We start from the raw sequence: 24,152 nt of genomic DNA, 5'->3' as shown, positions 1-24,152 counted from the left end.
CAACTGAACTTTGAGGGTTGAAAGATCTTGTAATACCGTTGCTTAATCTGCTTTGGAAGGGAATGAAGCCAAGTTGAATGAAGGCCACATTGAACTTCGAAGAGCATCCATGCTGGGCTTGGTGGCCGTTAGATACACGCACTCCCAAGGTGTGAGGGGCCCCAGCTCCGTTGCCCACTGTGGCACCATTCTAGCTGAGCTGGGCTCTAGGACCTTGGCACAGAGAAGTGGCTGCCCTTGCTCTGAGCTGTGGTTCTCTGGTGCTATTGCTGTGATGCCTCTTTGTGGCTGTGCTGCACTGACAGGGCACTGGGAAGATTTGCCAGCCTTGGGTGGTGTGCCCAGTCTTCATGGTGCTACCACCTTGTGGCTTATTGGCTTCAGGACCTTTTGCCCAGGTGTGAGGAGTAGTGAAGAGCCTTGCACTCCATCTGGCTGTTGAAAAATCTGAGCTTTTTCTTCCGTTCCTTGGTGCTGCTTCACACAGACAGCCCTTTGACTTCTTGTAGCGGAGGATCGTGCTTTGACCCCAGGGGAGGGCAGTGAAGGCCCCTGTATTAACCTGGTTAGAGCCAGCTACAGTTGCGGGAAATACTTGAATCTTGCAGAAACGAGTGCGCAAAGATCCAATGCAGAGAGCAGCGCTGGCATCGTGAGAACAGGCAGTATTCAACCTTCTCCTGGCACCACTCCTCCATGGCACGTCAGCAGTGACATCGGTCACTCTGCTGTTCCCACCCTGTCTCTCTGTGCCACGCTGGCCATGTACTGCCCTTCTAACAGCAGCTGTCAGCTGTGTGTTGTTTCAGACCTGGGATCCGCAGGTGGCTCTGGTGGCCCTCGGTTCCCTCTGCTACTCCAGACTTGACTTCTTGCGTCAGGCTCCAGCGTGCTTCCCGCTCTGCTGTAGCACAGCTCTCGGCGCTGCCTGGAGCCTTCTCCTTGCCCTGTTAATGGGCCTTCCTCCTTGCTGACCACAAGCGTGATGCACCTTTCTCCATAGCCCGCTGGCTTAGTGGTTCAGAAGTGCTTTCAGCGGTGGGTGTTAGCACTGGTGGGACCCGAGGTCACTCAGAACAGTGCCCTGACCCATCCGCTCCTTGCACTGCCCCGAGCCTGCCTCCAAACCCAGCTCCTCCTCGCTGCCCTGCTCATTGGTGTTGGTGTGCAAGGCTTGCTGTGCATGTTGTGATAACCTCCGCTCCTGAACTCCCATCTGTAAGACTGGCAAAAGGAAATAACTGGATGCTACAACTTTTAAATGACCAAGGCTACCTGGACGCTTCTGTATCCAGAGGTGCCTTGCTTTGCCAGCTGATGGTGAAAGAAAGCCCCGCCGTGATCAAAGACTGGCTGGCAGTGTGGAGAGCCTGACCGGCTGGTGGATTTGAGAGGGGTTATTTGGTGTGATTGCCTGTATCGTTTGTTGGAACACATGCTTCAGGGCATGAATTAGCTGAGTCGCTTTGTCCTGACTTAGTGCGCACCATCGAGAGAGAGGAAAACGTGTTTCGGAACACGGGAACAGCCTGCCTCTATTATTTTTTCCGCTTTGTATGTGTAGGTATATATTTAACTGTTAAAAGTGGGGTTATTCTGTTCACAAATATCATGCAAATAAATGCAACATATCCCTGGTTAATTTAGCCCAGTCAACCGGAATTGACAGGTACCCGCGAGGGCTATTTGATTTCTGGATGGTTTTACATTCCGAGGGCAGGGCTGGGGATTAGTTGGTTATTTCCCTCCCCACCTCCTATTTCTAATCAATCTGAATGTCCTGGAATACATTTGCAAAAGCTTTCAAACAAGGCACCGTTTGGGAAAGTACAGCAGAGATCAGACTTCAGCCCTACAGCAGGAGGCTGAAGTAAACCAGCAAGTTTGTTAATGCTTTGCTACAGTTCAGTAAGCCGGCAGTGCTACTAGAGCTAAGGTGATACTTCCAGCTTTTGCAAGGTTAAATTCAAGGTTGGTGGAGGCATCCTACATTCATCAGGCAATAGAGATATCCCTGTCTGGCTACCTTTTCCTTCAGCACATCTCTTCTGTATGCCTGAAAGGATGGGTTTTGTAGCATAGTTTAACAAGTTTGCTTATCTGTAGGCAGAAGCATTCATTATCAACAGGCTTGAAATGGAAACCGCTGCTGTTGGCGTGTGTGTGATAGCGTAACCGATCTGTCTGGTGGAGGGGGGATCTGGCACGTGGCTGCATACCTTCCCAGAGCGGGCACCGGGATGGTGGGATGGGGGTGTGGAGCAGATGGACTGGTATGCAGCCACGGTCGCTGGGCTTTCAGCTGACAAGTCAGCCTGATCTCCTTGGATAGCTTTGCTGTAGCACAGGTTCAGTGCACAGGCAGCCAGTGTTGCTGGCCTAGGGCTGACACATTCCTTGTCTTTGGCTTTCTATTGTATTTTTGTGTGGACACCGGGATTCCTTCGCTGTCACCTGTGGAAGAAGCCATTATGGGGCTTTGGGAAGTTACTGGTGGACTCTCAGCTGTCCACTGGCTTTGCTTTCACCATCCTGTTCCAGTTAGTGGTTCTGGGCCAAAATCCAGCTTGTACCAAGCTTGGGTCAGAGGCTATTCTGTGTGGAGGAGCAGGATAATCTGGGACAATAATTCAGTGTAGACCTGACCTAACACAAATGATACCTCATGAGAAGGGGTTGCGAGAATTGAGGGGAATGAAGGGAAGAAGGAGGTGCTGGCATGTATGCCCTTGTGATTGTGCAAGTTATTGCAAATCTTTACCCTTCCCCTATCTGCGCTGTCTGTGGCAGGATGAAGAGATGGCTGTATCTCCCAGGTTTTGCCATTGTTAGTCTCCTGCGGTAAGGGCAGCCTTCCCTGTAGTCGTCATCAGTTGATCCAGCGTTTCATCAGAGCCCTATGCCCATCTTCCCCGTAGGTGAAGTAGCCAAAGATGGTGGTCAGTAATACGTGTGAAACGAAGGGCTTGCACTAGTGCAAAACTGGTGAAACATTCTTGGAGCCACCCGTCTCCAGGACAGACACAGCAGCAGGTCACAGTCCCCCACTGCCCTCCCAAGAGAGGAGGTAGCCTTCTTGTTGGAAGGATGGGACCTGCTTCCTGTGGTCACCTTGTGCTTCAGAGCAGTTTGATTTTTATGATCTGTCCAGGCTTAAGTCCTCTAGATTTTTCACAATAGCAAGGGCCATTTGTGCTGTGAATTGTCGTTGATGTACTTCTGGCATCAACAGCTTATTTCATTAAAAGTGCTTTGGAAACCATCAGCCAGCAAAAATTCGTAGGTGCTGCTGAGCTGGGAGGAAGACGAGCTGTGCAAAATGCTCTGCGAGTGTCGGACTGCTAATTCTCTGAGAAATGCCATTTCATCAGCTGAATCGTTGCTCTAATGTGCTTATTGCCAGGGGAGCCGCTTATTCCTTTAAGCGTTTGGTGCAGCAGAAGAAAGAAAATATATGTAAAAAAGAGTGTGAACGTCTCCTTGCCTTCAGGCAGTTCTGTATTCAAAAGTAGCTATAATTATATTAAAAAAGAAAAGAAAAATATATCTGTGATAGCATTGCCTGGCTTGAATGTTTGAGACACTAATGGTGCCTACTTGAGCATGAAGGATAAGAGATGCAGGAGAGATAAGGAAGGATTTCTTTCTATTAGATTGTAATGACATTTTCAGTGTGAAGTGATACAGCTCCCTGTGTCTCAGTGTTTGCTCGCTCTGACCTTGCTGAGGTTTGCTTTGGCTTACGACTAGAAGCCTCTCCAGGATACTTGGGGGTATGTGGTCAGCTCCCCACTTGCCTGCAGGTTTCCTGTGGTGACTGGAGTATGTGATGTGAGCTGCTGGTCCCCCAGTTCCCTGGGAATAACAGAATCACAGAATTACAGAATCACTAGGTTGGAAAGGACCTTGAAGATCATCAAGTCCAACCATTAATCCAGTGCCACCATGTCCCCTAAACCATGTCCTGAAGTGCCACATCCACATGTTTTTTGAACACTTCCAGAGATGGCGACTCCACCACCTCCCTGGGCAGCCTGTTCCAATGCCTGACCACCCTCTCAGTGAAGAAATTTTTCCTAATATCCAATCTAAACCTCCCCTGGCGCAACTTGAGGCCATTTCCTCTTGTCCTATCACTAGTTACTTGGGAGAAGAGACCAACACCCTCGACGCCACAACCCCCTTTCAGGTAGTTGTAGAGAGCGATAAGGTCTCCCCTCAGCCTCCTCTTCTCCAGACTAAACAACCTCAGTTCCCTCAGCCGCTCCTCATAAGACTTGTGCTCCAGACCCCTCACCATCTTCGTTGCCCTTCTCTGGACACACCCCAGCACCTCAACATCCTTCTTGTAGTGAGGGGCCCAAAACTGAACACAGGTATCCTTCTGCCTTGGTCTGTAGCACTGTCCCAGCAGACCTACCCCAGAATGTCCGTTGGGTCAGGCCTCGGCTCACCTCACCCCATGCTGGCAGGCAGCAGTGCCATCTCTTCATTATTTCAGGCACTTTAAGCAGAAAGAGCACCCAAAAGTGGTAAATGTGTTGCGTGAGCCGAGGACTGCCCAGTGGGGAGTGAGGCAGCCGACGGGCTCAACAGCAGCGTGGCCAAGAGCTGGGCAGCACTGCTGGGATCAGGCCCTGTGGCAGAGCTCTTGGTTTCGAGACTCCTGTGCTGCTTCCCTAGCTGCCTGCCTCTCCCTCTGCTCTAAGTGTCCCCTCTGGGCCGTGGGAGATGCTCCCTGCCCCATCACGCAGCTGCTACGAGTGCCCCCCGTGTGCCTGGTGAGTAGCCACAGGCAGCGCTGTAGCTGTGCTAGTGCTAACCACGCTCGGAGGTGACCGGCATTGCAGTGCGACAGCCAGGTCCTCGGCACGGCCTCGCAACGCCTGCCCTGGAAACGGGGTTGATGTCGAGGCAGTTCGCAGGGATCTGGCTCCTCCAGGAGCTGGGACTGCTGCTCCCAGTACCTCAGTTAATGGGTCGTGAGCTGGCTCTGCGTTCCTCTGAGCTGTGCTCGTACGTTTGCAGGATATCTAGCCATAAGCCAGTGAGGCTTCCTTGGTCAGCAGGAGGATGAGCCCTGCAAGCCTCCTTAAGTGGTGTTTTTGTTGTATGGTAGCAGTAATCGCATGGAAATAGTTGTTGGCATGGGTGAAACCTTCTCAGCCACTCATGCAGCTGTGTGCTGAACTGTACTGATGCAGAGTAATTCCTGTTTGATGGTGCTTTTTCCTAATGCTAAAATTGAATCTGTCAACAGGTAATTTCGTAAACCTGTAGGAAAGAAATCCCATTCAAGAATCAAGTCTGAGCAAATGCCTTCTGATGATGGCATTTTTTTCCTTCATTTCCTGCTACAGAAGGCAGCAGATGTTTCAGTGTTGAAATTGCAATTAAAATTGTGACCCTGATCTTCCAAATGCTTCTGTGTCGTAGATGCGGGAGTAGCTTGGGGCTGGATGCAGCCTCGGTGCGGCGTAGAGGAGGAGGTGGGGACTGCGCAGCGTCTGTGCTACCGTGAACCTGGGAATACCTGGCCCTTCTCAGCAAGGTGTGGGGGGGTTACCTTGCCTGGATGTCCTCAGTTTCCCCCCACAGAATAGCTGCACTCCTGCACAGCCTTGCTTGCTGCCTCTGTTTTAGGATGGTGTTAGGACAGCTTGGAGGGATCCCAGCCCTTCCTGATATTGCGGGTATGTTACAGCTTGTCCTGAGCCTCAGCCTGGCAGCAGAACAGGGGGAGAATTGAGAGGGAGGAAACATAAAGTGGAAATGTAACCAAAATGCCGCCTTCTGGGACAAGACTTGCACAGAAGTGTTAATTGTACGTGTACAATCCCGCTTACCTAAGCGGGAAAAGCCCAAGCAGAAGGACTTGATCCTGGAAACGGTGTGTTGGGGCTGTGTTCCTAGTGGGGCCCAGGATCAGCACTTTCCCACAGTGGTGGGAACCATTGGAAACAACAGCCTGGTCCCGGTGGATGTGTTTAGCTCCCTCCTTGGACAGCCCAGCTTGGCTTGTGCTTCACTGACACCGTGCAGTCTCCCTCCCACCCCATGGCCATGTCTGGAGCCTCTCGGAGGCAGGAGGCCCTTGGGAAATACTGTGCAAAATCCATCTCCCCTCTTATCCCTAAGCCCTTAACATGGAGTGACTCAGCCTTTGCTTCATCCTGGCAATCAGCTTATCTCTCGGTTTGGCTCCTGAATGCTTCCTCTCCGCTCCTGCCTTCCTCATCGCTCTCCGGTCCGATCAGACCAAGCCCCCTGCCTGTGAGCACTCGCTTTATTTCTCAGTTATTCCCTAAATCTGCAGTTTATCAATAAGCCAAATGCTCCGACAGTGGTTATTTCTCTGGCCCCTGCTGCTGCTGCCATGCTTTTTGCGGCAGCCTGAGTTTCTATTGCAATTTCCGCAGGGTTTATTTGAAGAGGCGTAGGTATTAGTTAATTAGGAAATGCAATTAAGCCCTCAGCAACCCAACTTTCTGGGATTGCCAGTAGCGATATGTTTTTAAGTAGAGCTTAGGTTTTTTTCATGCAGCTAGGGTTTGCGGGAAGGTCTTTCAGACCTTTATTGCTCAGGGCTGTATTCATTTCTTTCTGCTTCTTGAAGACTAGGTTTGTCTGGTACGTGTCTAAACAAACCAGCTCCCACAGCAGCACATCAGGTTTATAGGAAGAGGGAGTATCTCTTACTCGATCTGATGATATCGGGGTGGGGAGAGCAGCTTCTCAGCTTACCAGCCCGTCAGGATAGTGTTAAAGGGAAATGTAAATGTCTTGATGTGGAGTTACCCCCTCGCGTTGTTAACTCTAGTGAAGGACTGGCACACACATTTGTTGTATCGGGACTCATAGAGCGGGAGTGCTGCCATTGCCAGTCTGTATTTCTGCTACTTGTATTTTTCCCAAAGTTGGGGAATTTTGGCCACGGCGTGGTGAAGAAGTAACGGTAGAAGGGAAACCTGAATGTCATTAGGTAAATGAGGAGAAAAGGGAAGGACTCTGGAGAAGTTTAATATTTTTCTGGTTTTGATAAAACCCAGTGAAATGTTCTATACAGTAATCATTCATTGTCCAGAGCGATCTTTTCAATAAAGAGGAAGTTAAACTGCCCTTGATTTTGACAGGCAAACGCTCTATTGGGTGAGTACAATGCTTACTCTCCCCTCCAGCCTGAAGCGTGAAGGTCTCTTTATGGTTCCTTTGCAATGCTTCAATCCTAGAATTGTTGCCAGCACTTTGTGCACTTTAAAGCAGGGGAATGTCAGTTTTGTGCAGCCCTAGACAAGGGTGCCGATACAGGTAGTTAACCTGCCTGCGTTGGTAACTCGTTCGTGGGATCAACCCTGCTTTAGCTCACAGCTCCATGAAATATGCAGCTGCTGAGGCATTAATGCAGTTGCCAGCCAGCTGTGATACCGGTATAGAAAAGTAGGAGCTGTTTTGGCATCCATTTCTTAAAGTACAAAATTTTACTTAGGTAGATTTATGTCCTGCTGCTGATTTCTATCCTGTTTCTGTACCACCACCAAGATAGAAAATGGGTTTTCAGTACCAGCATCTCTTAAGACTGGGCTGAATCCCCTGTGTGATGCTGCATCCTCCAGAAAGGCAGGTTAATTAGTGACTTGAAGCTGGAGATGACTTTTCCATCCAGGTAGATGAGCAAGCTTTTGATTTGACTGCGATGAAGACTTTTAAATATAAAAGCCATTCACAAATAGTCTGTTCCTATCTATGTGAAACACATTTTGACTTTTCTCATTTGTTTTTATTCCTGCTGTCTGCTTTTCTCCAGAACTGACTTAAAACTTGGGACAAAAGCAAAAAAACACCCCAGAGTTCTTCATTTAGAAAACGTCGCACAGCAACATTGAACAAAGCCCATTTTAAATTGAAAGTCCTCAAGGGAGCTAAACAGAGTCTTGTTAATTCACTCTAAATTCTCACCTGAACTTCCATATATCATCAGGCCCTCTGAGTAGGAGAGGTTGGAAGAAGGCAGATGGGAAACGGGCTAATAGCTTTGGCGTAACTTGCAAAATCAGCCGTGCGGCCAGCATTTGGTGGGGAAAACAGCTGTCCAGGTGCTGCGTGGTACTTCAGCCTGTCAGAGCTTTGTGGGAAATACTAAATGTCTGTTGCAGCCTGGCTGTTCTGGGCAGAATAGATGGAAAATCTGGCCTAGCATTATTAATTAGAGATAACAAGGCACATGGCTGTGTGGAGGAGCCCTGAGTGCCTCCTGCACCTCAGACAGGCAGGGTGGGCGTCCTGCGAAGCCGCTGGCTGCACAGACTAGTGACCACTGCAGGGGTGGCGGCCGGGCCAGTGGAGGTGGGTGAGGACCAGCCTTTCCGTGCTTTCCCTTCTGAACGTGACCTGCCCTCTCACTCCACTTGACCCTCTAAATTATTGAAAAACAGGAAAAAACAAAACAAACCCAAATTGTGGATGTTGCATGTTCTCCACTCTTCACTGGAAAATGCCCCCCTGTGTTTGTGGGTAGCCATGCTGCTTGCTGGGCTGCATGGGGCATTGCCCACCCTGCAGCCCATGTGTCTCTAAAGCATCCTTTGAGCCACAGCCAGCCCTGACCCTTTCTCCAGGCACGGGGAGACGGAGGAGCCTAGGGAGCCACAGGAACAGCTAGACCTGCTCTCCCTCCGCTCTGCGTTGCTACAGGACCCAGCTGAAGGGAGGGGATGTCGCTAGTTTAAAGCTCTGCCTGGGGCTGCAGTTGTCTGGAGGCATCTACAGAAGTGTCTCTGTCCCAGGCTGTGTCACCAGGGCAGGGGTGGGAGAGGTGGTGGCAGCAGGGGGACGTGGCTGTTGTCAGAAGCATGGAGCTGAGACTGCTTTTGTGCAGCACTTGGGCACTGTGTAAATGACTGTTCCTCCTCTGCAGGTGAATCTGGTCCTGAATGAAGGGAAGTCCCTGGGCCTCATGATCCGAGGAGGGGCAGAATATTCCCTGGGCATCTACATCACTGGTGTGGATACAGGCTCCGAAGCAGAGAGTACTGGCTTAAAGGTAAGAGTGAGCCCAGAGTGGGCTGGGGCAGGAGGTAGAGCTTCACACGCTGTAGCTGCAGGGCCATGGTGGCACGTAACTGCTGCTGTTCCGACTCCTCTGCCCCCGGCTAAGCAGGGCTCTCAATGAAGAGGTGAGTGTTTCTGGAGATGCTTTTCAGGGCAAGTTCTTTGGACATTTGGATACTAAGCCTAGAGGGAGCAAGGTTAGTGTGCAGAGGGAAATGCAGCCTTACAACTTTTAGAGTAGGTTGTACTTGACTTCTGCCTTAGCACAGTCCTACACCTGATTTCTCCCCCTTGAGGTAGCCTGAGGATATTTTTGGTGTAGGTATCTGAGAGCACAGCCCCAGGCCTGGCAGGTAAAGAAAGTCACTCTCACCTCCCTGAGCTGGCAGGGAAGAGTTTTCCATTAAAGCTCCTGGTCCTGTGCCCTCTTCCTGCATCTCTCATCCAAACCCGTTATGTTTCAAGCTAGTGTTCTGCACAAGGTGCTCATAGCCTGCCTGCAGGGAATGCGTTTAGCTGCCGCGATGCGATGCGAGGAGGCCAAGCGTGCTGCAGTGGGAGCAGGTGCGTGCTACTTTCTTCCTGCAGCACTGGCATTCGCAAAGATCGTCTCTTGAGAAGCAGAAACAGCAGGATCGCCCTCGGGGCTAGAGCAGAGTGGATCTATCAGCAGCCTAACTTGGTGTGACCTTCAGCTATGTCAGGTTCCCTCCATAGTCAAACAGATACCTGAAGGATGCTCTGTGGGTTGACTGAGCTCTTCTGAGGCTGGACTGGTCCAGAGTCCTACTGTTTTGCTGCAGACCTCTTGGAAAGCGAGATCCTACATCTCTTTCATCCCACCATGTACACATGCACAGACATCACCTCTGAGCTCCTCCATCCTTCTTGCTGTACCAGATCTCAGAACAGGATGGTACATCCTGGGACCTCAGCTGTTCCTGGAAGGGGCATTTGAGGTTAAAATTTTATATGTTCTAGGACGTTCACCAGTAAAATAAGTTGAAAAGGGAACTATTGGACTTTGAGTGCAGCATCTCTGTGCTGCTGATAGATGGGATATGTTTGAGACTCAAACTTCCCAGGCTGTAGTGTTTTACTTCAACACTCGGGGTTTCCTTTTTGGTGGTTTTTTTCCCCCTCACTGCAATCGCATTGTGTCCTTTTTGCTTCCTCCAATGCAATCCCATGGGCTCTGAGGGACAGTTCTTTCTCTGCTCCTTGTGTCAGTCAAGATTCAATGGATGTTAAGCTCCCTAATGTTCTCTCAATGCCCTGAAATGGTGCTGGACTGCTGAGGATCGAGGGGTAATCTGCTCTGAATTCCTCTCTGTGTATTGTGAAGTCATACGTTTCTCTCTTAATCAACCCCAGAGAGTTTAGGGCTAAGCCTTTAGCTTTGCTCCAGTGGCCCCATAAAGTCACTTAAATCTGTAAAGGCTCATAGCGTGAAGTGGATGGGCAGTCTGGTGGAGAGGGCTGGCATTTGGGCTGGGACAGATACGATCCTGTCCCTCAAGTTGCTGTGGCACGAGACGTTGCATCTAACTTGGGCACTGAGGTCACCAGGGTTCCTTTTATAGACAAGGAGACATTTGCAGGGGTAATACAACCCCTTCTGAACTTAATTATCCGCTGCAGGCTTCTGCTGACTCTTTTTGGCACAGAATGAAAATGCTGAACTTGGAGGTTTGGATCAATCCAAGCCTTAATCTCTCTCTCAGGCCCTTAGCAGGGAAATGGGGTTTTGGATCCTGCCGTATGAGAGGGTCACTTGGGCACTAGGGACGAGAGCTGTGGGGGCATTCTCAGGAGATGGCTGAGTGTTTCTCAGGGCAGTAAGAAGTGAGAGCTGCTGCTGGGAACTCCCTGCAGACCATCCTGCTCTCCCAGAAAGTTACCCTCCCAGTTACTCCTCTGGGCTGGCCACCTCGCAGCCGCTCTGCCTGCACACCCAACCAGGGTACACAGCCGTCTCCCCGGGACGTCAACGCACGCATGTTCACTAGCGCAAGGTTGTGGTGAGAGGCAGGAGGGACAGTGCTGTGGGACACGAGGATTTCAAGACAGAGATGGTATGAGGCACAGAACAATTTGTTTCTGCCTAATAGAGCTGGAAAGAGAGGGACTGGCTTGAGCAACCCCGGGTGTCACACAGGTGACTGCTGAGTCAGAGGACACGCCATCTGAAGGAAGCCTGTTTGTCCCCAGCGCCTGCTGACCCTGTGCCAGAGTGTCACACTCCATCTCCTAAACACCAGAAGCCTTGAGGGGTTAAAGGCAGGAAAAGAAAAAGAAGTTGCATTGTTTTCCTAAGGTTCTTTCCGTTTGTTTCATGTTTAGTGCTTCTCTACTGCTCTAAATCCCTCTCTTGGCTGCATGGGGAAAATTGCCGATTTCTTGGTTCAGTCCACCCGCCGGTGAGCTCAACACAGCTGGCGTCGCACTGCAAACCCACACACAGGAAAAGTGACAGCAGCGTAACACACAGCTTTATCCCTCCACCTCTCATTTCATGACTGCTAGGAAGGCAAGAAAATAATCACACGCACGCCATAGTCGAAGCACACAGAGCGGTGTGTGCTTATCCCCTCCCTCCCTGCCATGCAAGGTCCCTGCGCCGTGGCAATTGTTTGCACACTAGAGCCTCTGCTTATTGATTCTTTATATCTCTCTCCTTGCTGTTCTGTTTTCTAGTAAATGATTTGTGCGTGCCAGCAGGCCGATGCTTTTCTGAATGTCAGCCTTTATGTGGTCTCAGATACGCACAGACGCTTCCCACCCTGATTTGTGTATGCTGCAGGCCATAAATTTAGAACTGCTTGGAGGTTTGGAGATAAAGAAAGGCCTTTTATGTTCTGCTGTTAGACACAGTTGGGTGTAGACTGCATCCACACGCTCCCTGCGCTGCTCCAGGTGGTGATGGAAGGGATGTGATACCATGGGGAGGGAAGGACTGATGGGTAAATGTGATTTCCAGGTAGTTCGTTGCTCTCTAACATAGTAAAATCGAGGGTTTGTTCAATGTAGACTCAACCCAACCTTGCTGGGTTGATGGGAAGGTTCTTCTGCCTTCCCAGGCAGTGAATATTTCTGTGGGTTTTGCTGTTTTCACTGAATTTTTTACTAGAATCGTTTGAGTCAATTCTGCCAGACTCTTGATTTTAAGGAAAACCTTCTTGCCCCTATGGCAATGATTTGAATGTTTTAATAACATGGTTTACGTTTCCCTTAAATTTTGATTAAAGGGTGAGCAACATGGTATTGAAAACCAGTCAAAACCAAGGACGTTTCTCTCGGGCCCGAAAGCTAAGCTGGCTTTTGTATGTTACAGGAACAGAGGCTGTGGTCCTGAGAAGTGGGTCCCAGAGGAGATCCTAGCCTTGCTGCTGCCAGTTTGGGTTCCGCTGCTCTGCTCCCTCTGGCTTCGTGGCCAGGAGGCAGAGCGCTCTGCAGGAGCCAACAGAAAACAGGCTGAATTGCTGCAGTCAGTCAATAACTAAATATTCATACTTTTGGCCTTGGCCGTCTTTATGTTTATTCATTCATGAAACTTCTGACAATGTGTTCTTTGGGCATGTTTTAAAATATGCTGCCTCTGTGTAAGTTCTCGGACTGAAAAAGTGCAGGTCAGCAGAGGACTGCAAAGGAGGAACGTGAGCCAGTCTTGTTTGCTTTCAGCTTCTGTCCTTCCTGCCTCCTTTGTGACGTTTGTGGCAATGCTGTACAGGAGCTGAGCTTGTTCTGCTGGCGTTCGTGGCTCTGCTTATCCCAATTTCTTCCTTGTTCATTTTTTCTGGTGATGTATTTTGTCAGGATTTTTTAAGCCAATTTTTTTTTTCTCTCCTTGACCTTTACATCAAAAATAGCAGATTTCAGGTAGCTTTCTTTGAACAAACAACTCAATATTGAGTTCCCAGCACAAAGGCTGTGGTAAAAAGAGGCTACCACGATCCATGTATATCTGTATACAAGAGGAGGAGGGGAAAAAAAGAGACTATAAATAGGAAGAGGTGAATGATTTTACATCATCGGTGGCAGTCATGAAGCTGCCTCTTGAAAACTGTCTTGTATTTTGAGGTCTGCACATAGAGATACTGCAAAAGAGAAGATTAAAAAAGAGCCTTGTGGCTGCCTCAGCGTCTGGGGAATAAACCGTATAGTGAGACATTCAACGAGGGGGTACATGGTTGTGGTACACAAGATGTAACCTTTCCAGCGGAGTGGTCCTTCAAACAATGTCACCTTTATGGGGACAGACGTTGCTGAAATTGCTCCTTTTCTGGGAGGCTACCAGAAACCTCCCCACAGCAGTGCCAAAACCACCACCTACCCCAAGAGACAACCTTCTCTCCTTGTATGCTTTCATTTCCACTCTGTATCTGCTTTGTTCCTCATATTTGTCTTGCAAGGTGTTTGGGCAAAAGAACGTGTTTTCAGACAGCACCTGGAACCTGCTGTTCCCTTGCCTTGCTCCCAGATCTGTCTCTGATCGTTCCAACAAGCTGTGTTGGCCTCATTTGACGTGGATCATCTGCCCTGACCTGTTTTCCTCTTGGGGAAGCTGAGTACCTCCTTACTTTTCTGCAAGTCTTAATTTGTTCGTTTCCAAATCAATTAATACTTTTCCCTGCCCATATATTTAATTTCTTAAGGTCTGCTTTTGGTAATTATTTGTGCTAGAGAGAGACTCCTTCTGCTTTAGTGGTATCCACAAGTATAATTTAACCTCTCTTCTAGCACATTAGTGGCATTAAATAAGACTAGTGCTAGTGCCAAACCATTTGGCATCATATTAGCCCTATTACTGCCAGCCCAATTTGGTGTCATTTAACATAACTCATGTTTAAAATCTCTCACCTGTTTTTCTGTTTGTGTGACTGAATTTCTCCCAGAGCCAATTTTGATTATTTTTAAGAGACTTTAGGTGCTCAGAACCCTTGTCTTAAGCCCATTAAGTTTCTCTTGACTGCACCTCCCTTTCCCATGTTATTCTCTCTGTCTCCAGAAAGCGAAGGAGCCAAGCCTGTCATCCAGGTGTGTTATTTCGGAACTCTGCTTCTTGCCTGCTGTCTGTCACCTTTTGCACGTCATGTTCAGCCCCTGAATTTCAGGGTAGATTTTTCCCTAGGAAATGAGAATAAGCCCATTTTCAGAAGTGGTCAGGCACTCAGCAGGTCCTGCTGTGTCTACCCACCATTAGCTGAACACAACTGAAAACATCTTCCTGAAATAGCCAGGGAAATAATTTTTCTGTGTTTCGTTATAACTTTTTTGTCTTATTATTACTTCTTTTATTCTGTGCTGGTTTGGAGCTGTGCATACAGCAAATAATTTGCTAGGGTCAGCGTTAGTTTTAGTAGATGGTTCTTTTGCATTTCTGCAGTCTTTTGTTACCACCCCAATTGCCCTTGACTTTGGGGAGGGGCAGGAAATAAATATTATTATCCATTTTAATTAGCACAAAATCCTTTCCAGCTCTAATAGGGTCTGTCATCAAGATAGGCTGATTTGCAGGCATTTGGGCTGACCAACGATTCCCTTATCTGCCCTTCACCAGCAATTGTTTTTGCAAGGTCTTTTTTTTCCCCCTGCATGAGGTGCCCAAACTTATCCAAGTATTTTGTGGCTGGTTGTTCTCACCTGGTGTTAATATTCTGGCAGCACCAGATAGAGGTGGTCTTGTGCTGGGCACTATACAAATGCAGCACAAGAGACCAGAGAGCCATGAAAGACTTTGAATAAATGTTGAGGCAGCGATGAAGGACAGACACAGACAGATGAAGTAGCTTGTCCAGGGCCCCTTTGGTCTCCCCTATACGGCAGGGGCTTGCCGGGTTCCTTTGGGAGCACTCTTGAAAGGAGAAACTAAAGAAAGGTTATTAAATCTGTATAGCTGTCTTGAAGAAAAAATCGTGGCAGTTTAATCCCTGATTCGGAAAACTATTAAAGATTCATAATTGCAATAAGGCTACCTAATCAAATTTGGATTTTCATTGTTTCAGTGCTGCAGTGAGCCTGATGCTCCTTATATTAGCAGCAAAAGCCACTCCAGTGCATTGCCCAGTGAATTAGAAAGACCTGAGAGGTGATACTCATTACACCTGAATGTCTGTTTCTCTGGGCAGTTTAGGCACTGGCATCATTTTTCCTCCCTGTTATGTTGGTGGTTAGCAATTTTTTGGTTGTTGGTTTAAAGCTGACAGAGCTTGAAGGGAACCTGAGATATTTGTGGAGTCTGATGGTTGGGAAAGGGGTCATTTGTGTTATTTGCCTTCCCTTGGGCTCCCTCCCCCTTTCTTGCTCTCCATGGATCAGCTCTGGTAGAGCTGGGTGCCTCTGGTTCTCTTTTCTGCAGCTGGTTCACAGAGGTGAGGTTGGCCCCAGGCTGTCTGTCTTTCAAACCAGGGAAGCTTTGCATCCCTACCATATGATTTTGGCAACAGATCTGTGCTCTGCGGTCTGCTGGGGTAGGTGTGAGTATCCCACCCTGACACAGCTCTGCTCTGTGCACTCTTGCCTCCAGCCAGCTGGGGCAAGGGGCCGCCGTCCCCTGGTAATGGCCTGCCAAGTCCAACCCGTGCCCGGTGCTGTCTCTCGTCCTTCCACAGGGAAAGTCAGAGAAGGGGAAGGCCAGCCAAGAGCAGGCTGCTCTGTCTGCAGGACCTGCTGCTTTGAGCATCTTACTGGAGCCAGAGCAAAAGATGGTGCAGCAGGACCTGGCCTGTGCCAGCACCAGGACCTTCCAGTGGCTGTTGCAATGCATCTCTCATGTGCTCCCACTTCCCTTCGAGCTGCAGGCTTGCATCAGCCCAGCTTGAAGGCATTGGCTCCCTTCTTGGCTGGCCATAGGACTGTGGGTTTATCTCTTACCTACGTCATCTCTTCGCCTTATTAGCTGTGCAGCTGCCCCGTTAACGGCAGTTATAAAGCCAGCAAGCAGAGAGCACCGGCTCACCCATGCAAGGACAAAACTCGGGGCCCCTGACAGTGGTGTCGGTAGGGACTGGGCTCTCCAGTTCTGCCACAGCCCTTGCTATCCACCAGCTGCTCTGTGTGTCACAGAGCAAGGAACTGTCCCTAGAGGAATGAGGCAAATCTGCTCGAGGTCACTGGATGGAGCTGAATGCAGAACTGAGCTCTGCCGCATCCAAGCTGCGTCTGGGCTCTGTGATCTTAAAGGTCTTTTCCATCTCAAACAATTCTGTGATTCTATGCTGCTCTTGCTCCAGGTCCTTTTCTCCTATCAGTGCCACTCACAGCATCCTTCTAGCCTCACTGAGCATCCTCTGCCCTTCCATCAGAGAGAAGGGTAAACAGGAGCCCTTCTCTGGCTTCTCTTTATTGCCAGCACTATTTTGTATAGCTCCATCCAGCTCCCCATACAGTCTCTTCTCTAATCTTTTCAATCTGTCCTTTCACAGGCACTTTCCTTCATCTGCCATTAATTATTTTTGTTTCCCTTCTCGAGAACTTTTCTCTCTGAGTCTTCTTGCTGGGCAGGCAGAGATGTAACCAGGGAATGCACTCACAGCAAGGCCACACATTCACTGGGATATTGCTGTTGCACTAGTTTTAAAGCTATTCTTGATATGTTTCTTACCATGGTTTCCCATCACATATTTTTGTTGCAGGCTTATGTGATCATTCTCACAGCTGCATGCTGAGTAAAGTGGACCATGTTGGTTGTAGTATTAGCGTAGTGTATATATATATAGTATAGTGTATATATAGCATCCGTGTTGGTTGTAGTATTTTGCCTGTGTCCTCCGTGGTCATTCAAGAGGCATCAGTCACATCTCAGCCAGTGGCAAAGTCCTGCCTGGTTCTTCAAAGCACCTTTACCAACTCCTTCTGACACCTCTAGTCTGAACTAACCCAAATAGTTGAGCGTTGCTGGTAGATCTGGGCTCACTCTCACACTGCTGCTGCAGGCATCTCAGGGTTTTCTTCCCCACCTTCTGGACGTTCAGTTCTCCCATTCCTTTGCATGTCTTTATGGCTTCTCAGGGAGATCCTGAGCCTTGTCCCCCTCTGCATCTACCTTTGCAAGGCCAGAGGACCACAAAGGTCTCCGTGTATGACCCTCCATGGCCCTGTAGTGGGCAGGGAGGGAAGCTGCTGTGCCTCCTTGGCACTTGGGAACTCTGCCTCTGTAATCCCTTAAATAGCCCCAGCAATACCTATTTGCAAAAGTGCCATGCAGTGGATTTGGGGGCTTTCTTTTGCCCTCCTCTGGAAAGCAGGCTGGAGCAAATGTAGTGCTCCTGGAGCTTTGTGCTGTTCTGAGAGCCACCTCTCTGCTGTCGCGGAGGCCACAGTCTTGGGGCTTCCTGCCACCCCACAGCAGCTTGCCTGATCCCGTAGCCATGTGGGGAGTTGGATGAGACTCCACCACATGGGAGAGCAGGCCCAGGGCCCCTGTAAAAGGCATCTGGAATTTTCTTTAAGACCTATTTCAAAACAAAACAAAATGTAATAATAATTAAACTGTTGCAGTCTCCCCTTGAGGGCTGCTGGGAAGAGTGTAATTTGAGGTAATAGTGTTTTTCGTTGCTATTGAGCCAACTTTGCTCTACAGCAGTCTGCCCAGGAGGTGCCCTGGTGCCACAGGAACGTGAAAAACCTGGCAGAAATGGGATGCTGAGACCACAGTACTGCAGAATACGAGAGGGGACTGTGGCGCTGGACCGTGGCCTCTGCTTTGATGGCAGCTCCCAGTCTAAAACCCTCTGTCTGAAATGGTCAGTCATGCTGCTGTTGAGACTCTGGTTTATGCTCGTGGTTGCACATTGCACCTCTGGCTGGTTACGCTGCAGCTGGGACAGCCTCTCACCACTGGGTAACTGTCCCTGAATGTGGCTGCTGGCAGGGTCAGGCCTTGCTCACAAAACACCCTTACCCCAGCAGGACTCTCAGGACTGGGATTTGCATCGGTCTCAGGCAGCCCGAGGTGGGTCAGTGGCTCTGGAGGTAAGCACAGAGCCAAGGTCCTGCTGCTCTGTCACTCCTGACAGAGTCCTGCCAAGCCGTGTTCACTTCTGCCACCCAGGGACTCCACCAGCCACTCTTTTCCCTCCCTCTACTTAATTTCTCTTAAAGATCACCTCTCATGTGGTCTGAATGGTGTCTGTCACACCACAGACCTCAAGACAGCCAGGGGTGTGATCAGGGTTTCTTCTGGCCCAAGCAGCAGGATTTCTCTGTCTTTTCTTCCCCATTCTTGTGTTCTCTTTGCTGAGGATGTCCTCATGGGGATGCCTGGAGAAGCCACAGTTGGGTTTTATCAGCACTGTATCTGACACTGTGGCATGGCCACTCTGCCCTTGCTTCCCATCAGCCCTTCACTGGATGCAGTAGTGGAAGGGAAACGTCCCAGGATGACAAAGTGAGAGCAGTGGATGCCTTGACAGGGGTCCTGTTAGCCTTGAAGCCTCGATGGTTGGTAGATCGACCCTCTGGATGCCACGGGCATAGCAGCGCAGGCTGGCAGAAATCGAGTGGGAGCGAGTGTGCGAATTGCCCATATGTGTTTCAGTCCTACTGCCACAGCCCCGGCCTTCCTCCATCTCAGCTGGCAATGTTGTGCCTGGAGAGTAGCCGATGCAAGCTCTGGCCCGGTGCTCTTGTGACATTCAGCACGGCTGTTGTGTAAAAGAGAGGTGATGTCCAAGTGCCGGGGCTGTACTGCGGTTTCTGGATCAGCTCTGCCTCCTCGGACCAGCAATCAGCTGCCCTTCCTTGCTGGAGCAGTTGAGGGATCTCTCATGCTTTATGCTGAGCTGAGCTTTGCTGGTGGTATTCCTGACATCCATGTTCACCCCAGCAAAGTTCTGGGTAGCACTGGGGGAAATTTGGGTGACAGCAAAGTCACAGCCCACCACATAGACTTGGCAGGGGTTAATCACGGCTTCTCACTGGAGTAGAAGTCTGGAGAATTAATCCCAGTCCCCTGAGGCTTCCTTAACCTGGTGACAGAATGAGATGGACTGAACTGAAAGGATCATATTGACTCTTGGTGTTATTATCTTAAACTCAGAAATTCTACCCCCTCTTTTCTTCTCTTCTCAAGATGGAGGTGACATTTAAAGGAGTGTCTCATTCTGCTTGCATTGCAGCATAAAGACAATAAGACTGTGTTTTGACAGAGCTCAACAGAGGCCTGTGGTTAAGCCTTCTAAAGATATGAAAGAGCAGTTTCAAAGTGGTGGCTTATCAGAAACAGGGTGAATTGCGATACGGGAGTGAGGAGGAGTGGTACTGATGAATGCCCTGGAAACAAAGAGAAAGAGGACCTGGGATGAAAGGGGAAATGCCAGATGAGTGCTGTGTCTTGAACACAGCCAGGCTGTCAGGGAAGCTCCTGATTACAGCAAAGGCTCTGGCCACAAAATGGAAGTGCTCAGGAGCAGCTGGGGAGGAAATGGGAGGAGAGGGGAGATGAAATCCAGCTGCCCCAGGTCCCACAGTTCAGAGTGTTGGAGACTGTGGTGAGACACTCAAGCTGAACTCTGCCTGCTGCACAGAGAGACCCAGAGGTTTGGGGCTTCCACAGGTGGTTTCTGGCCTCTCAGATCAGCAGGAGGGATTGGGGCTGGAAGTCTTGATATTCTTTGGGGGTTGTTTCTAACCACGCTGGTCTGCAGATCTCATTAATGGAGGGCACTGGGCAGGTTGGTCTTACTCGGGATCCTAAACAGGCTCCTCCAGGCTTCACAGCCTTGTCCTTCACTGGCTGTTGGCTTGAATGCTTGGTCTCCAGCCGTCAGCACTGGGCCCTTGCCTGTCTTGATGCCTCCAATTGCTGTGGTCCTAGCTTGGCGGTGGGGTAGGCTGAGTAGCTCCTCCCTGGTGGGAGAGGAAGGTATATTCCTAACGGGAAAGCCCCCAGGGCCTGCCAGGCTCACACCATCCTGACTCTGCAGGTAGGAGACCAGATCCTGGAAGTGAACGGCAGGAGCTTCCTCAGCATCCCCCACGACGAGGCGGTGAAGCTGCTCAAGTCTTCCCGCCACCTCATCATGACAGTGAAGGACGTCGGCAGGCTACCCCACGCCCGCACCACTGTGGACGAGACCAGGTGGATAGCAAGCTCCCAAATCGGAGAGACCCTCGTCAACTCAGCAGGGTATGTGCTCGGTACACGCCGCGCAAGCTTACTGTGTAGGTCTGTCAACTCTGAGCTCCTGTAGGGTGTACACAGTCACCCAGGGTGGGTGTGGAGCCCCAGCACGCGTAATGGTGGCAGCCCATCGATGGTAGCACCCCTGGTGCTTAGAAGACAGCATCTCTGGCCTGTAAGGTGGATCGGGTCTGGCCAACATGCTTCTTACGGCCACAGAGAGGAGAGTATATAACATAGCAGAGTATATACATAACAGATCTCGTGCCAGGCCTCGGGTGATGGGTGCTGAGCACACAGCACGCAGTGATAACTGATCTTCTCCCTCCTTGCAGGGCAGTGGGCGACCATGCTGCGGAGGCGGCAGCCAGGGTAAGAGATATCAGGCTTTCCCTGATTCCTTGAGTAAAAATCACCATCGTTGTCCCTTATTTTCCATGGGAGGGAGGGCTTTGTGCTCCTCGTTATAAAAGGGATGCTGGTTTTATGAGGACCGGTGGGTTTTAACTGGCTCTAGCCTTTCTCCTCCCCACCTCATGTTGCCAGCTGTGTTTCTACAAACAGTGGCATAATGGGTACCCCCTCTCGTGCCACTGGTGGGTCAGTTCTGCAGCACATCTGGTGCCTCCCAGCCTGGGAATGATGACGTTAATGGGCAAGGGGCAATGATCACACACGGGCAAGGACCATGGGGACTCTCTCCACCTTGCAGAGATGACCGTGATGCCTTCCACATGGTGGCTGTCTCTGGGCCCTGACCGTTCCTGGGATCTTTCCAGCACGGTGGCAGGGCTGCAGCAGCAGCAGGGACTTGCCCAGTGCAGTGGCAGCAGCTCTCTGCCAGTGCGTCTTCTCTGAACACCTCTTTGCAAAACGCATTTCTTTTAAATGGAAATGAAGCAGCAAGGTTTCACAGGTGGCTCTTGCTGATAAGGGCCTCGTGCTGTTTACTGGCAAAACATGCTCCCCAGCCTCAATTCCTCTCCATGTCTCGGGGATAGTCAGGGGTTTGTCTGTCTCTGTATCCCTGTGCTGACTGCCCACACTGCCAGGGAGGGGAACAGCAAGGACCTCCTCTTAGCAATCCCTCTCAAAGAAAAAAGCCTTTCATCTACAGCCAGACATGTCTCTCCCTGGGACTCCTTTGGTTGCCAGTGGCTCTTTCTTCACCAGAGTCTGCTTGAAGCCTGCAGTGGGGGCAAAAGTGCCTTCTACATAAGACGGGAAGCTTGCCTCTCTCTTGTGGCCCCAGCTGTGCTGGGAAGGAGCACAGGCTGCTATTAAATCAATGGCCAGTCAAGGGCCAGCATCCATGCTTGCTGAGCAGAGCTGGGAAGCAGCTTTGTTTATTCGACTGGTGCTCATAATCTTGTGGCTCCAGAGTTACCCAGACAAGTAGTGACACTGGGTGGCCATGCTGATGAATTGAGGGTAGCTGCCTCCAGTCCTTCTCAGCATCCCCCTTCCAGTACCCAGTTTGGGACTGGAAAGTCAAAGTCCAGCTTTGCTACAGGTAGTTGGGTGAGAGCAGTGGTCTGAAGCACAGGCAGCTTGGGCTGGTGGGCAGAGCCCAGAGTGAGGGGGCTGTTCCCGGTCCTGCCTGTGCTGCCCAGCTGACTCAGCAGAGACACAGCTGCCGTCCTTTCAGCAGCTGATTCCTTGGCATCCCAGGCCAAAGCCCATCTCCTGTCTTCTTCTGCAGCCTGTGTTTTACCGGGGCCTGGCCGGCTCCCAGGTAACACTGAGCAGCATGGTGAACCAGACCCGAGTCATGCTGGAGGAACAGGCACGGCACCTGCTGAATGAACAGGAGCGGGCAACCATGGGCTACTACCTTGATGAGTATAAGGAAGGCCACATCTCCGTGGATGCTCTTGTCATGGCGCTCTTCGAGCTACTCAACACACATGCTAAGGTGAGGCCTACACCAAGGTCAGGGACAGTTTCTTGTAGCTGGTGGACTGAGCAGAGCCATTGTCGCAGTGTGGCTTAGTGCCTCCAAGGTCATCTGCTCAGGGTCAAGGGTGAGGGTATGAAAGCAAAATCCAGATATAGGACATTATGGGGAATACAGGCTGGTGTTCAGTGCCAGAGGAGCTTCTGGTAAGGTTTAGGACCAAACCTCCTCACATGTTACCTGCCAGTACATCTCATTACCACTGTTGAACAGTGTGGGAGGATGGGTCTTGACCTCCCCAGCAATATGGTCATGCTTCAACCTCTCTTTGGTTGTCTGTCTGCCTGGCCCAGTTCTCACTGCTTTCAGAGGTGCGGGGTGTGATCTCCCCGCAAGACCTTGACCGCTTTGACAACTTGGTGCTGAAGAGAGAGATCGAGTCCATGAAGGCTCGACAGCCCTCGGGGCCCAGCATCGGCACCGACTCCTACTCTATGATGTCCTACAGCGACACTGTCTCTTCCTCGAGCAGCCACTTCACTGCCACAACCATCAGCTCAGCCCGTGTAAGTCCCTCCTGGTTGTTCCTTTTTCTTTCAACTCCTGCTCCTGGCAGCCCTACAACAAACTCATTTCCCTGCAGTGCTATAAAGGCATTTCACCCCACAGGAAACCCTGTTCAGTCTGCTTCCCCAGTGGATTCCCCCAAATCTGTTTTTTTGGGTTTTGTTTGTTTTTTTTTTTTTCTTGTGGGCTGGGTGCAGTAGTGGGATTTGTAGGTGTAATAAGGTGATGCTGTGCTTCATGCTTGGTATCTCTGTACCCCTGAGACCGAGATGCCACTGTCTTCTGCATGGGGGCTGAGCCTGGTGCTAAATGTCACTTTGTCCCCGGTGAGGGAGGAAGTCTGCCTCCCTCCCAGGACCTCCACTGTGCAGAGCGAGCTGCATCCACACAGAAATCTCAGTGACTTGTCACTGCCACACCATGCGTGCCGCCATTCACCAGCTCCAGCTGTCACCTTTAAATCGCCTCCTTAAAGACGCCGGCCAGCGGGGACCACAGCGGCCAGGCCATCTGCATCCCGTCCCAGCCTCTGCCCACTCGCCAGCATTAAGCGGCAACGTTCCCACGTCTCTGCCAGACCTTCGTTGCACACACAGTCTAATTAAGTTATTGTAATCACCTCAGAGTGTGCAGGCACACAGCCCCAAAATTAATTTCCTAGCCATAAAATGCCTTTCATCATAAATCCATTAGCAACTTCGGAAATTAAAACCTTCAGGAAAAGAACAGATGACAATGAGCTTTCTGCTAGTTCGACAGCAATCAAGCCAGCGCCTGCCGGGGTGCGTGGGGCTGTGCTGCGGAGGGCCCAGGCAGCACAGCTGGCGGGGGCCTTTCCCGGGACTGTGTCTGCCTACGCAGTTTGGTCCAGCCCCCCCAGAGGCCTCGGCAAGTTTCAGAGCATCAGAGTTGTGCTTTTGTCCCATTGACTCCGCAAACACCCGCAGGAAAGCCATCTGCTCTGTTAAGGATGGATTACGGTGAGATCCTTTCTGGATCAGGATAAGCAAAGCGAGTTTCGCACTGCTCTCCGAAGGCCAGCCGGGGAAGTATTGCTGAAGTATCAGAGAGCTAACGCGGGTCTGCCAGAACTTGTGTGACTCCCTGCTCCCACATTACCCCCATGCCTGGGGCTGTACCACCTGCTTCCAGTGCGCCGTGCTCTCCCTCCTGCCCTGTGACACCAGGTGCCGAGTGTGGCTGCTTGGCCTGGTGTGCGAGCGATGGCCCAGCCCCAGCTGGCACGCCGGCCCAGGGTGCTGTTCTGGCATAGAGACGAGAGCGGGCACCATCTGGTGGGCCCTGTTTTAAGAGCTTCCTTCAAGAACACGTGTCCCTCGGTCACACTGCAGGTCCTCCCCACCAGTGTGACACCTCTTTCCATGTGTGTGAGAACATGCACCCCTCTGAGCTCTGCCTTGCGTGGTAGGAACACTAACACTTCAGATGGTTGCCACCGCTGCTTGCTGAAGCAACTGCCAGGCAAAAAACACCGGCTTTTGGTGGATGGGTGCTTAT

The 24,152-nt window shown here is 50.5% G+C and overlaps 1 protein-coding gene across 1 annotated transcript in view; it reads left to right on the top strand.

Moving 5' to 3' along the window:
* Nucleotides 1-24,152, top strand: part of WHRN (whirlin) — a gene marked incomplete at its 5' end in the record, with an annotated part of 54,760 nt that overhangs the window by 19,254 nt on the left and 11,354 nt on the right. The window contains 4 exons of the mRNA XM_082009178.1: nt 8,915-9,040; nt 19,974-20,209; nt 21,842-22,085; nt 22,421-22,633. Of these exons, the coding sequence (XP_081865304.1) occupies nt 8,915-9,040; nt 19,974-20,209; nt 21,842-22,085; nt 22,421-22,633 (819 nt within the window). The remainder of the gene's footprint in view (nt 1-8,914; nt 9,041-19,973; nt 20,210-21,841; nt 22,086-22,420; nt 22,634-24,152) is intronic.

The sequence above is a fragment of the Phaethon aethereus genome (assembly GCF_964289735.1).
Source record: "Phaethon aethereus genome assembly, chromosome: 20".
Lineage (NCBI taxonomy): Eukaryota > Metazoa > Chordata > Aves > Phaethontiformes > Phaethontidae > Phaethon > Phaethon aethereus.
Note: the sequence above shows the minus strand (reverse complement) of the source record. Positions and strands in the feature narration are given on the sequence as shown.